The following is a 15,608-nucleotide window of genomic DNA, read 5'->3' on the forward strand; positions in this document are numbered from 1 at the left end:
CTAAACTCTTTGAGTGATGCCATTGAGTTGCCGTCCTTATTTTATGCTCGGTTGAAAGAAAAACTATGAAGATAAGTTCAGAGAAACAACCTCCAAACAAGACAAGAAGAGTCTACAGCCACACTAGTGGCTCTGTGATGTCATACTTAGGCATATCGCTGCTTTGAGCTAAATGCTAATATGCTAACATGCTCACAATGACAATGTTAACATGCCTGCTGCATGCATAATATTTAGCATGTTCACCATCTTAGGCTACTGTATATCCACACTTTCACGTTTTCCTTTTAAACAGCGTTTTAACCCCCGGTTATCTTAGGCTGATAGGGCTTAACGAATCAGGAAAGGACATGTTGGCACTGATAAGACCCAATCAGGAAGCGAAAGTGGGTGTCTGTGTCATCGTTTCCAAAGATCTCAGCTTCTGCCCATCCAGACTAAAAAGCAACCCCAGAATTTTCAAACCGAAACGGGGTCAGCAGTGTTTCCAAATGTGTCTGTTTTAGGGGTTTGGAAACGCCGGGGTAGTGTCATGCTAGGCGTAAACGTCGCAAAAGATATGCATATTAAAATGAAAATGTATTAGTGTGGATGTAGCCTTAGTTTAGATATTTGCTAATTAACACTAAACACAAAGTACATCTGAGGCTGATTACTTTCATGAACCAGTATGAAGTATTGGACAAAATGAGCACTTTCATGGCAATCCATCCAATAGTTGTCGAGATAATTTACTCAAAACAACAACAACATGTGAGCCTTATGGTGTGCTAAAGGAAAGGTCAGGAGATCTTCAATGTCAGTAAGAATCATCATCTGGGAACCAGGAAAGTTTGTAAAAAGAAAAATTCTAATCCATTTACTAATGCTGTCTGCCAAAGAATTGATTTCAAAATACTTCTGTTGGTTTATAAAGCACTGAATGGTTTAGGGCCAAAATACATTTCAGATATTCTGCTGCATTATGAACCATCCAGACTTCTCAGGTCATCTGGGACAGCTCGGCTTTCTGTCCCTGGAGTCAGCACTAAACATGGAGAAGCAGCGTTCAGTTTTTATGCACCACATATCTGGAACAAACTCCCGCTGCAAGTCCGCTGCAACGCTTAGTTCTTTTGAAATAAAATAAATACATTTTAAAAGACTGAAGAGTTTTCTGTTTAATGCTGCCTTCTATTAAATCAAATGTTAAATGTATTACACTGCACTGTAAATTCTTTTTGTATTTTATACCTGTATTATTGTATGTTAGCTTGTTTTTATTTTTTATTCCCTTTAATTCCTGTTTTTAATCATTTTAATTGCTCTTTAATGTCTTTTGTAAAGGGCTTTGAATTGCCTTGTTGCTTGCCTTGATGCGCTATATAAATGAACTTGCCTTGCCTAATAGATGTCACTTTTCACTGGATAAATGAAAGATAACTGAGACTAATTGGTGGCACTAGATGAAAAGTTTGGGATCAAAGCCATTCTGATTCATCCTCTGGGGACCATGAGTCTGTATCAAGTTTCATGTCAATCTATCCAGAAGTTGTTTAGAGCTACAGTAAAAGACAGAGTGATCACTAAAGTCAGTAGGCAAAATCTAATGGCAATTCATCCAAAAGTTGTATCGATATTTCAGTCTGAACTAAATGGTGGACTGACTTAAGGCCACGCAGCTACCGTGGCTAAAACTTTATACGACCCTCACCGCTGCAAAAAGAAAAAATAACCTTTCTGCCCCCTGCTTTCATTCCCTAGGTTTTCCACTCAATTCCACAGCTATTACACAGACTCCTGCTCCGCAAGCTCAGCCTAGCTGTAACTGAGGTATCCACCAGCAAAAAAATATTTTTGTCAATACATATCAACCATTGTAATATGAGCTGCATCAGGCTATTCTTTCGGATTTAGCAAGCCTCATATTTTTGGGTGTTTGAAGGCAGGCAGTGTGGTGCTGATGTGTTGACGTATGGTGGGAGGCAGGAAGAGGCAGCTGCTGTTCATCTCCATGAGAGGAAGGCCACTCCGAGAGGATGAGTGGAGAGGGGCCTTTCAGAAGATCTCTGAGTCAGAGCGAGTGGGGAGGCATCAGGATATTATTAGGGAGGTGTGCCTGCTGCCCTGCTATTATGACTGAAATAAATGCTTCTGCTTTAGACCGGAGATACACCTGCCCTGTGTTTTTTCATCAGGTATTAAATGTGAGATGTGAAAGAGATGTGATACTATTAAACCTATAATTCCCATCAGATTATAGGGCTAATGACACTTTTGATTGTTGTGAAAGAGACAAAGGCTATCAGGATGAAACCTGTCCACCATAGACGTGGATAAATGCAGCTGCTAGATTGAGGAAGATTTAGAAAAGTGAAGAATATAAACCTGAATCTTTGTTTAACATTCACTGCAGTTAATTATATTATCTCCTTGTCTTCAGGTACAGTTTAAGAACCTGAAACAGTAACAATATATAACAGAAACTTCAATAAAAGACACCCAAATGGAGGCCTGTTTTTGTATTCTCTTGAATTCCACAGCTGACTGAGGCTCTACAGACTGTATTATCTCATGTGAAACAGCCACACTGCACTTAATCTCTACTTTAAATGCACTTAAATAAATGATTGAATGTATAGCGCAGGAACCGAAATATCACTGATGAGCTCCTTTTTGAAGCTTTGTGTAAAGCATAAAGGCAGAAACGAAAATGTTAATGAATTGTCTGAGGAGTAGAAGATCAGAGGAGCCAAACGAATTTCATATCACACCTAAAGACCTGGCATTTAATTAAAGTGGCCTGAAAAATGGCTGCCTGGTTGGCTGACAACAGTTTCTCTTGAAGCAAATTAAAGAAATCAATTACTGCCGTGTGAAAGTGTAATGCCAGCACACTGGAGCCCCGCAGCGCCACAATGAGACACCAGGCCAAGGGGAGAGGAGCGAGGAGGAGGGCGCCTCCACTGTGCCACATCTGACTGGCTCGGCTACAGAGTTTATCACGTCAACCTGTTACAGGCAACAGAGCCTGAAAGGGCCCACGCGCTGGAATGAAGCCGCAAATCAGCCTAGCTGCCTCCACAAGCCTGAGCCTCCTCCACTCTGCTCCCAGCTCTTACTCATTCTCTCACCTTAATTCTCCCTCTCTCTCACACACACACACACACACACACACACACACACACACACACACACACACATACACACATATGGTACACACGCTAGGGTTAGAGATGTTTCAGGGTAATAATGGCCATTTACTACATAACATCCTGCATATTGCATGTTGGCTCATCCTCTGCTTATATGAAAAGCGTATCTTACTGGCAACAGTAAGATACTATTGCAATGTGATACAAATATATTTTCTTTGCTTTTCTTTCATTTATCTGTGTATGTCGGAGTAAGCTGATATAGGAGACTGCTCACGCTTGGGCCCCGATTTCCACACAAACACTTACAAGAAATGTCAAACTCTAAAGTAAAAGATCAGCATGGAATTCACTAAGAACATTTATGCTCCACAGGATGAACCTTTTGGACATTCTAATGCCACCCTCAGGACAAATGGTAGATCTTAAGCCCTGCTACTGGTAGTAACACTGTGTTGTTTGCTCTGTTTCATTTTGTGATGTGTAACGATGACTGCAGCCTAGGGAGCTTTGGACTCCTGAAAAGGATAATTCTGTGTTTTTCCATCTCTCAATCCATCTTTAAAAAAAACAAAACACATACACTGCTAACAAATACATAGATTATTTTTTAAAGGTACATTATGCAAGATTTGTACCTTAATATAACAGCTTCAAAGTCATTTCGATGGTAAACAAACTCGTAGTAGGGCGAATTATCCCGATAGCAAAGCAGGGGGGAACGCCGCTGGTCAAACCCGCAATGCAAGTTTTGGAGGTGGCGCCCCGCCAAATCTCGCGAGAATCACAAATTGCTTTACTACTGTCGGTTCTGCGAACATCCGCTACACCCGCCAGAACCTTTTGGACATCGGTGACCAGCACCAGATATCTATTTCGAGTGTTTTTCATTATACGCACAATATCCCAGACGACATAGCGAGACCGCCGGGCTCTCCGTCGATTGTTGTCGGGTCTAGGAGGCGGCGCAGACGGAGGAGGGAGAGGAAGCAGAAGCGCGGCCGCAGGTCCGGTGTGATGCTAAGGCTAGCATAGCACGCAAGCCACCTCTGCCGAGCCTGTATCTCTCCAATGCCAGATCCCTGGTGCATAAAACGGACGACTTGGAATTACAACTCGCTGGAAATCGCTATGTTCATGACTGCTGTGATTATCACTGAAACCTGGCTTCACCTGGGGATACCCGATGCTAGCATGCAGCTAGCAGGCCGCACTCTGCTCCGCTGGGACAGGACTGAGGACTGTAAGAGCAGAGGAGGGGGGGCTCTGTATGTACGTGCATGAGAACTGGTGTAATAATGGGACAATTATAGATAAACACTGTTCCCCTAACCTCGAGTACGTCTGTAAGATGCCGGCCTTTTTTTCTACCGAGAGAGCTAACAGTAGTGATCGTTACGGCTGTATATATTCAACCCGACGCCAATGTAAACATGGCGCTCTCTCTCCTGCTGAACACCATAAAGCGGGCCCACCCTGACGGTGTTTAATAAGGCCTCCTTAAAGACTGTACTCCATGTCAAGTAAACTTGCTTGCGTTCTATGTTGTATGTTGTTGCGCTTGCTTGTTGTATGTCAGTTTTTACGAAGTTGTTGATTCATCCATTGTTGATAATAAGACCAGTCCTACAGGGGGCAGGGGATCAGGCTGTGAGTGCAGGAACGGCTCTGCGTGAGTGGTATTTACGACAGTAACGTTAAATACAAGTACTCCACAGCGACTCTAGGGGTAGCTGTTTGACAAAAAACGGAAACTGCACAGTATGCCTTTAAAGTCTCAGTAATTTCTTAAAACAGCTGCATTGTAGATTTTAGCAAATGTTACTCAAACAGGAGGAAGTAGTGCATTTGTTGGGACTATTTTTAGCGGCGGATTATTCCACATGTGGTGCTCTAGTGAGTATTTGTGGCGGCAGGATGGTGTATGTGGGATTGAGTCAGAATAAACTACAGTGTGTGTTCATGGTAATGAAGGAACATGTCAGCCAGTGCAACAGTGTGGCTCATTGATGTGTTTTTAAAAACAATAGAGCTCTATGGCACAGAGTAAGAAGATATATCAGGCTGTGATACACACACACACACACACTACTTGTTAGTAAGATCAATTAAGCAGGTGGACTTTAAGAAGCTGCAGACCCTAAAACAGACTTATTAGACTACATTTTGATGAAGTCTTACGAATCAAAATTCTGTTTGAGCTTGACAAAAAAATAAATGTATGTAAATAAATACGGAATTCAGACTGTAAAATGTTTTTTTTTGTAGAAAAATGGTTAAATCAAGATATTTATAATCAAGGTATTGAACTTAACCACAAAATTCTGGCTTTTCTTTTAAAATATTGGTATTTATGTAACCCATATCATACCTGCTAATATGTAAGTACAAATCAACTCTTTTGTAAAAGTACAGGATAATCTATATTTATGGCATCTTTTATGATGTAGCCGTTAGCTGATCATTAACTAGATTTCCTATTTAATTTACCACTGCTGGTGACACAACCTCTGCAAACAAAACCTCATATTTACTGTATAGGCTATTCAAGAGAGCGCAAAAAAGGAATGAATATATACTGTAGGTTAGCAACTGTAAGAGAAAATGATTACATGCTAGCGGCCTGCTGGAGGAAGAGGTACTTCATTATATGAATATCTGCTGTCATATTCCTGCTGCTTAATTTTAATACAGTATGTTACGTACACTGTGTCATTCAGGCGGAACTGACTGCCACCCTCTCTAAATGTTAATCTCATTGTTATCAAAGAAACGTCAACACACATAGCAGGAGCAGTATTCATATGTAGGATACAGACAGCAACTCAAGGTCAGTTTGATTATAAATTCAGTTGGATTAAGTGCTGACATGAACATTAGATAGTTAATGCTAGCCCTAGCTAGCAACAACTCTCCTCAGCCTTCTTCACTTTCAGCATGGTTGTTTGACAGGTGTGAAGGAATCCTCTCTGTGCAGCTCTGCAGCCATTATTCTGCTGCACCGGGAGCTGCAGTCCAGTCCCTCTGTTTCCCTGATAAGACTCCATAAGGGGGTCTGTTGGAGACTATTAGCCTGATTCACGGTGGATCAGCATGCATCATAACATGCCAAATACTGAGGAGTGGGGGAAGAAGGAGCTATTAATGATGTTCATATGCTACCATCATGGATCAGCCATTTATGTTTAATGGCAACGCTCAGTACCAGTGCTGGAAGTTGGCAATGAAGGGGTGCTTAGATCTATAACGGAGCCTTTCACTACTTTCAGAGTGTCAGAACAGTATGTCTAATGGAGCATGTCAGTGCAGCTAAATACTTAAACCTGATTTTTTTTGGCCACATTTTAGGTTGATATAGCGAACTTGGAAGCAAGCAGTTGCTTATTTACACATCCAGTAGTTGGGGAGAATAATTAACATTGATTTGGAGTCGTGTTTGTGTCCACCTGATGAATGTAAATCCAATATTCACCCTCTTTTAAGCTCTGTTTTTGGTCTCTACCAACCAGCCTCAGGGAAATATCTGTCTCTTTTGCTGCTAAATGCTCCACTATGTTCACCAGCTTGCATCTAACTATGTCTGACTGCTGTTTGCTGCAAAGCAGGTAGTGTACAGTGGCTTTTTAGAGCTCTTTATCTAAAAAACAGCTGGCTGCTGTGGCTGAAAACAAAGCAAAGAGCGGTGAGAGAGAACAAAAAAAGATAAAGTTGTGGCCGGATAGCTTAACAACGAGCTAAAACTCACTATAAAGCTCCATAAAGCCAAGGGGAGCTGCAGATTCAGGTGATAATTTGCAGATATAGGTTTATCACTATGAGGGAAGTCCTTTACATTGCCATTTAATACAGTGTTAATATTCTAGATGCTTTGAGTACAAGCAGCAATTAACACTAATTAGGGAAGTAGAAGGGAACAAATATCAACGGTGAGATGTACTAAAGTTATGAACAATAAAGTCCTAAGAGCCAGTGTTAAATTATTGATGCCTTAACAATCAGTTCATCAATAACGAAAAAAGACAATAAGAGAAATCACCAGAAATGTAGACATACTAAAGTGGAAAAAAAAGTACATCCTCGAAATTGTCTTGTCTTGATACATAAAGAGTGAACATTTTGGAAAAAAATGTATTAACCTTTAAAAACCTTAAATGATGTTTCCTCCAAACATGTCAGTGGCTAAATGGCAATATGATGACCATAATTCAGCTGCTTACAATTGTATGTAAAGGTCTACACACCCCGTAATATTTTGGCACACATTGATAACAAAGGAAATATGTGTTTTCAGTTTACACAGATAGTTCGATAAATGTTATGATCAATATTTGACGCTCTGCCTTGTTTAAGCTCTGCCATTGCTTGCAACCAAAACTGATAAGACCACATACTGCATTTATCCAGCGTGACGGCAATTAACTATGGTAGACATTTTAAAATGTTGTGGCATCAAAGAAAAACCTTTGTATCTGTTATTTAGTGAGAACTACATATGAGAACACAGTGCACCTCCAGTGGAGTTTTCCTGTGGTTTGAAGTTATACGCTTGGACTTACTTGCATGTAACCTGATAATAAGCCATTCATGCATTAAAAGTTTGTTTGCTCACAATTCAAAACACATCGATCTCAGCATGCTGGCATGAACTTGATGGTGTACTTCCAGTCACAGCAGGGAAAGAAACAGCTTGCTATTCAAACTGCAAAGTGAGCAGAATACAGATGGTGTGAAGAATTTAAAGGATGGTCGTTTTATGTAATTTATTTATTTATTAGGAGTAAAAATGGAAATTTAAAGTTTGGGATGATCAAAGAAACACAGTATGAAACGCATCACTTTATACAACTAAACATTTTGGTCTATCGCATGAAAGATTAGAATAAATTCTTTTCATCCAGGCATACAGCACTGAACACCTATTTACATTGTCTCTGGGTGAACCTGGGCATCTTTACTCTACATGTCTATTCAGAGGAACTTTATGAAAAAGTATATAGGCTAACAGCATCATGAAAAAAATGTGGTGTTTGGGTTGTTACCCAGATCTCATGTGTTTATCTGTCTTTAAAGAGTCAACAATGTGCCATCAAATAACTGAAAAATATCTCTGCACCTGAGGACTGCACAACTCTCGATTACTGCTGGTTTATTTTCCATTCAAACAACCTTCATCAGATTTATGAACAAGCATTACAAGCAATATATATATATATATATATATATATATATATATATATATATATATATATATATATATATATATCTTTATCTTTATATACTTTAGTTAAATTATCCAGTCAGAGGACCACAAATTAGGTCAACTGGTGATAGACAGACCTGTTATATTATGCCCATTTCTACTATTACGTCCCTTATTCTTTGGACAGCATGAGGTTATTTCAAGGATGGTCAATACATGGGTTCAATAAATTGTGCGTATTGGTGCTTTATAATATACCTGATGTTGCCATTGTCTAATTCCTGTACTTTGGTACAACATGTGGTTGTTATATGGATGTTGTTAAAATGTCCTTTATGCCTACTAATGACATAGTTATCTATTGTCTTTTTCAAAGCTTTTCAAAGTTTTCAAGCTGTCTGTTCGGAATAACCTCAATGAGTGATTCATTTACCAATTATCATGTTGGCCTTCCTCTGACTGGATGATTTACCCTGCATCTATACAGTATGTACAGTATAGGGAAGTGTTGTGATAGTTGTTCTTAAAATGTACATAGTGAAGGTTGTTTGGACTGAACATCCTATAAAATAAATAAATCAGCAGTAAGCGAAGCAGTGTGTGGGAGTTTGTCACTGTTTAACAACAACAAAATTCCAAAATTCAATTGAAGAAGACATGAGTTGTGCAGAGTTGTTTGGGTTGTAGTGACAGATTCAAACGTTTGTATGCACTTTTTAATATCTGATGTTCAAAGGATGTAGAATCTAATATAGATTATCCAAATATATTATAAAGTTAAACAGAAGACTAGATTATAAACAGAGTCTTTTCTAGAAGATCAAAGACTGTATTTTAAGTCTGGGAAATACCATGTTCTTAATATGTGTATGAGTAATGTACTCTGGCTCAAACTGATGAATTTGTTTTGGCCCTTCATCTGGGGAAGGTGTACTGCAGTGGTTGAATATGGGCAGCAGGGAGTGCTAAATGGCAAAAACCTCACTTTTCTTCTTCAAGTAAATGTGAGAATCCCTGTGGAAAATTCTCTGCAGGATTGAGAGGGTCAGATAAAGTTTGCTTGCCGCTCAAATTCAGAGTGTGTGTGTTTGATAAAGTTCTCATAGCAAAGATCTGAGCCAGTCTCAGCAGTCCAAAACACTCAAAACTTGCTGACAGTGTAGACGAGTGGATAGAGTTAATATGAGAACGCTAATGAATATGAATGAGGTAAATGAAAGCTGATGAATGTTATCCCTTATCTCCATAAAGATCGGACAATTACCTTGAACCTCTGTCAAGGACACACACAATAAAGACGAAATGAGTTAGCTTGTCTAGCAATTTGATGGACGTTGATACGGTTACATCACGACGCAGTGATATATATGATATATATATATATGTGATATATATATATATATATATATATGTCTGACACACTGAGGAGGCTGCAGTTCACTTTTTAACAGTTTGTCCATCGTCATGGCAATTGCTAAGACAATCAATGTAGATTTTATAAGATCTTTTAACAATATGCTTAGGCTAATGTACACATTAGAGTTACAATGAATATGTCTATTAGGGTCTTTTCTTCCCGAGAGACCACTGCTAGCTTACGTAGAGATATATACTCTCATTCTCCTCTTCTTTTTCCTGGTGTAAGATCAATCATGCACCATCCCGACTCAAGGTGAAACCCATCAAAGTGTCATTCCCCCATTGTCAGTGATTCACAGGAAACGCCGACACACAGACGGCATAGGCAGACAAACAGAAAGACAGCATCAACAAGCGAGTTAGAGAGAAACAAACAGCCATGATGCCCAGAGAGATTAATCAGCTTTACTGCCAGTCCTCAAGAGCAAAACAGGTCTGGAAATTCACTGTGAACACAACTCCTAGTCGTAAAACTGATCATAAACATCATCAGGCAGCATGTAAAAAGTGCTGAGATAAAGTCTGTCCAATCTTCGTGATAAGATACGTTGGAGAAACTTTGCTCGGAAGCTGTTGGCTATAGAAACCTCATGCCAAGAGGTGGACCAGCTTGTAAATGAGAGTGTTAGCTGAAGGATTGAGTGAGTCAAGATCTGTAAAGTGCATGTGTTCGCTATGCTGTGGATTGCAAGTCTCTGGCTCCTCTGGGCCTCGTCCATCCTCGGAGCTCCGGTAAACAAACAGAGGCAGAAGGTGCTGCTGATCTCCTTTGATGGATTCCGGTGGGATTACGACCGTGATGTGGACACACCGAACCTCGACAAAATGGCCAAGGATGGAGTCAAAGCCCTCTATGTCACACCTCCTTACCTCACTATCACCAGTCCTACACACTTCACCCTCTTGACAGGTAAAGTGTTTTTTCTACATTTTCTACAACAGCGCTTCCAGTTGGCAGGGGATCTGCATATCATGACGGCATAGGGAACCGCTCTGAGTTTACTTTGCTAGGATTGAAAAAAGCCACGGGAAAGAAGAATTAGTTGTAATTGAATGTCCCAGGGTCCAACAGCTTTTATAGCTGAGTAAGATAATTATGCTTGGATGACTGAGGGAAGAATGCTCTGCTCCCTTTCTTATTTTGACTCTCAAATCATCAGTGCCAGCTAAAAGAAATTTAACTTCCTTGAAATTAAATTCCTCTAATCTTCGAAGTTGGTCATAAGACCTTGTCCAAAAGCGTCATGCCACTCAGCCCGTTAAGTTGATAGAATTTTTAATGTGAATGTGTCACGCTATGAATAATGAGTGCAAGCAGACTGACAGTGGTTCTCTTCTGTAGGCCGCTACATTGAGAATCACGGCGTAATCCACAACATGTGGTTCAACACAACCACCACTGAGAAGATGCCTTACTATCAGACTCTGTTTGTAAATGAGTGGTGGGACAATGGCACTCTGCCTATCTGGATCACAGCGCAGAGACAGGTCTGTGCAGCAAAATTTCCATCTTATCACTGTGAGAGACTGTTTTGCAGTTAACAGCACTAGAAACTATTTCTCTTGACAAAACACCTTTGTAGGCCTGCTGAATCCTTCCAGGTATATCACCGCAGTCATATTGCAAATTATCTTGCAGGTATAGAGGTTAACTTCATGAAAATGGCAGCTGCTGTAAGGGAGCCTAAAATGTTCAGCTGTAGGTTTAAGAAGATTAATGAAAATCCTGCAACTACTAATTTCCTCTCCTTGCATGTTCACCCACAGTATGAACAGATCAATCCTTGAAGTGCATGTGTAAGTACATGTGTTATATTAATATGTGTGATGTTAATATGTCTTTCCCCTACCCTTGCAGGGCCTAAAAGCTGGCTCTCTTCACTTTCCTGGCACAGCTTCCAGTTACCAGGGACAGGTTGCTATGGTGCGGGAGTGGGAGCCACCGCTATACAACTACAAGAACGAGACCGCTTGGCGAGAGAACACAGACAAGGTGATGGGCTGGTTCAGAGACCAGGATCTGGACTTCATTTCCTTTTACTTTGGTGAGCCAGACGGCACAGGACACAAACACGGCCCCGACTCCCCAGAGCGCCGGGAGATGGTCAAGCAAGTGGACCGAACGGTGGGCTACATTCGACAGTCAGCTGAACAACACGGGCTGAGCGGCCACCTGAACATCATCATCACAGCAGACCACGGAATGAGCACGGTGTACCGAAATGGTCTGGTGGAAGAGATCACCCTGACCAAGATCCCAGGCTTCTCGTTTGGGGACCTGTCCTTTCACCTGGTGGACTATGGCCCTTCTGGGATGCTGTTGCCGAAGCCGGGCATGCTGGAGAAGGTTTACAACGCCTTGAAGGGGGCCCATCCACACCTCCATGTGTTCAAGAAGGAGGAGATACCAGAGAGGCTCCACTTTGCCAAAAATTATCGTATCCTCCCCATCATTTTATTTGCTGACCCTGGATATGTAATTAACGGGGTGCGTTGAAAGATAGTCTTCTTTTATATCTTTCTTGCTAACGAATTGGCTGTTTGAGACCTGCAAGGCTGCAGAAATACAACTGTTCATTGTTACCCAATCAGCAGCAATGATCAGACATATCAAACACTATGTTTTCTCTCACATCACTGACTTGGGTTTAACCAGAATTGCAAACTGTTGGAAAGTTTAAAAACCATGGAGAGATGAGCAGCAGTTTTCTGCCTACTGCGAGTCCTATTGATTTACCCTTTAAAGTGAACAGTTACCTCAGGTTGCCGTTTGTGCCCATCAACTTGCCAAGCTGCTGAGTTCAGCTTTAAAGCAGCAGAGAAAACATTACTTTAACTATGAAAGCTAAACATTGCATGCTGTATAAAATACAATATGGTGTTTGTAACTTATTATCAGCGGTCACTAATTTACATGCTTATGACCCAGTTACAATGAAATCAAATGAAAAGCACCGATATATCGATACAGATAAATGGCAAGATAAACAATCTCTACGCGCCATCCAGTTTATTCTAAAAAACATCCTCAAGACTTTGTTCACAGGAAATGGTGAATCTGGACTATTTTCAAACAGAAACAAGGAGTTAAATACTAATCTTTGTACATTACAATTTCAATCAAGTGGATTTGCACGTCCTCAGGATAATCCAGGCCTGGCTGATGACATGCACTGCTCTCAAACGCTTCATGAAGCTATTCATGCCTCAAAATTCTAAATTAGTGTTTTCATCTGGCTCCACACTCACTCACAGTCACTCCACTGGGCTGTAACTTTGCATTTAAATGTGTCAGTCAGTACGGAGAGCCATCAAATCATAACTTCATTTAAAGAGTAAATAACTGCAAACATAAAATCATCAATTCTGATTATGAGGAAAATAATCATTCCACGGAGTACATGGGTTATCTAAAGTCTATAGGTTACGATCGGCCATGATCATGACTGTATTATCTGCCTCTTTGTTCCCTCCCTTTATGGCCACTTAAACTAGTTTTAGTTTAATCTCAGAGAAGGATAAGCACAGTGAGGCTGTTACATAATTGCTTATATAAGGTTATTCTGCTTACTATCACATTTTGTTAACAATAAACAGAATATATACTACAAAATGTACAAAGGAATATATGTCTTATGGGTGTTTTCTGAAAATGCTAATTCTCAAAGATGGATTCACATTCTCATTTAGCCACTTTCATCGGTTGATAGAAGTCACAAAGAGAAAACATTCCTTCGTTCTACAGAATGGGCACGACTCTTTCTCTTGGGCAATACCTCCCTCTGCTGACTAAATAAAAGCAGTCCAAGATGTGTCAACTCTGCTGCTGTTAAGATTCTGTTACTAAAAAATCCCTGGCTTCTAAAAGTTACAATCTAATTGAATCTAACAAACTGGGTGATGCATATTATGTTATCTACCCCTCTGTGTCCTTGCAGTATTTTCCGGTCCAGTTCAACAAGGGTGAGCACGGCTTTGACAACGAAGACATGGACATGAAGCCCTTCTTCAGGGCAGTGGGTCCAGCATTTCACAAGAACCTGGAGGTGGGGCCCTTTGAGACAGTGAACATCTACCCCTTGATGTGTCATATCCTGGGCATCCAACCGGAGGTCAACGACGGCCACCTGAATGCCACCAAACACATGCTAGTTACTAGCGCTACTACTCGGGGTGAGTTTATATCAGACTAATGAGTATCTCCCCGTGGCCTGGAAAGTGTGTCGCTCCAACACCTGCTCCTTCATTACTAGGCCATTCATCCATCATTTCTGACTTCACATATGTCCAAATCAGACGCACTGTAGGGCTACTGTAGGTTCAAACCAGAAAGTAGATCTGGCATTGCTCATGGTAACTTTGGAAAGATTTTAGGAAAGGAGGTTTAAAGACCTGATGCCAAGTGTTTTGTGTTAATTTAAGGACAATGCTGGAATATTCCATTTGTTTTCAACAAATCAACAAATGCAATGAAAAGACCAAAACCAACAATGTGTTAGTTCATCTTTCAATATTTTCTGACTTTCCTTCCCAGTCTTTTGAACTCAGCCCAAAACCAATTGGTTCCTACTAAAGAAATAAATCTTAAAAAAACGGCTCACAAATATATAGTTTCATTGTTTTGAAGGATCAGTCCTTTTCTAAAACAGCTGGGTACTGTAGTGTTTAGTAAATGATGCTCAAACAAAGAAATAGTGTATTTGTTAGGGACTATTTTCAGAAGCAGATTAATCCACATTGTGCTCTAGTGAGTATTTCTGATGACAGGATATTTCTGACAGTACTGACAAGAACTGTGCAAGAAGAAGAATTGTGTGTCTGGGCCACACCACACAATGAAGTTATTGGACAGAAAGTTGATATAGCGCCATCATGTGGTTGGTTGACGCAATAGTGCCTGAGCAGAGGCAGTGTTCTGGATGCTGTAGGTTTTGCTGTTTGCAAAAACCAGAGACTTTCTTCGGGGAAATATCATCACCAACATATAGTGAATGTATTCTCTCCGTATTTTCTGTTTTGTTTCAGATAAAGATGTGAATTTCCTGCAAAATGGCTTTACCGGACTGGCTGCAGTGGCTGGATTTCTTGTTGTAGTTTTTATAGTGATGACGTCCCACAAAATACTCAAGAACAAACGCAAGAATAAAAGGTACAAAGTCAATTCAAACTATTTTTTATATGTTGTTACTGTTTGGATTGGGTAATACGGGTAAAAACAATATCAATATTTTAGGAATACTAACATTGATATTAATGTCACAATATGGAAATTGTACTCAAATTCACTTTATAATATTTCAATTGATTCTTCTGTAATCACTCAGACCAAACTCTTACACACATGTAATATGACATGATTTTTAATTTAACTTAGGATGTGATTGTTAAATCATCAACAGAATTCTATAAAATAATAACACAGTATGTTCATATCATTTTGATACAATTCTGCGGAAAGCTGATGAACAATAATATTTATCTCTCTCTTTGCTGTGTTTCAGATGTGAAAATTCAGAGCATCTTCCAAAAAACGAAAAGACGAAACAAACTTCACTGTGATCGTCACACAAAAAAGCACTCGTGCTATAGTCCGACGTTGAGAAACAGCTGCCTGTGTGGGCAGTCTTTCTGGATGATTCTTTTTCATCTCATGTAAGGAAATGCAGGAGGAACACAGGAACAGATTGTGCTTAACCATTTCTGTAAATTATAATTTTTGTTCAAAAACGGAGAATAACAATTGAACTGTGGAATTAGAATCAAATTAATAAAATAACTTATCAGCAAAATCTGGGTTTTTATTTTTACTTTACTTATGGTTACGTTTGCCTGATGTAGATGGTGTTTTAATTATT

General features: G+C 40.0%; 1 protein-coding gene across 1 annotated transcript; it reads left to right on the plus strand.

Moving 5' to 3' along the window:
- The first annotated feature begins 10,428 nt into the window (after positions 1 to 10,428).
- LOC144530005 (ectonucleotide pyrophosphatase/phosphodiesterase family member 7-like) lies at positions 10,429 to 15,312 on the plus strand. The gene is made up of 6 exons (XM_078269405.1): positions 10,429 to 10,663; positions 11,096 to 11,241; positions 11,612 to 12,241; positions 13,692 to 13,926; positions 14,779 to 14,902; positions 15,255 to 15,312. Exons 1-6 carry the CDS (start codon positions 10,429 to 10,431, stop codon positions 15,310 to 15,312), a joined length of 1,428 nt encoding a protein of 475 aa, XP_078125531.1.
- The last annotated feature ends 296 nt before the right edge of the window (positions 15,313 to 15,608 follow it).

This window comes from Sander vitreus, chromosome 15, assembly GCF_031162955.1.
Source record: "Sander vitreus isolate 19-12246 chromosome 15, sanVit1, whole genome shotgun sequence".
NCBI lineage: Eukaryota > Metazoa > Chordata > Actinopteri > Perciformes > Percidae > Sander > Sander vitreus.

What these genes read in the sequence shown, in the direction of transcription:
- LOC144530005 (XM_078269405.1), top strand. Translation starts at nt 10,429, where the DNA reads ATGCTGTGGATTGCAAGTCTCTGGCTCCTCTGGGCCTCGTCCATCCTC. An exon ending in ACACTTCACCCTCTTGACAG is followed by an intron (nt 10,664 to 11,095) that starts GTAAAGTGTTTT and finishes TCTCTTCTGTAG; the next exon opens with GCCGCTACATTGAGAATCAC. An exon ending in TACTAGCGCTACTACTCGGG is followed by an intron (nt 13,927 to 14,778) that starts GTGAGTTTATAT and finishes GTTTTGTTTCAG; the next exon opens with ATAAAGATGTGAATTTCCTG.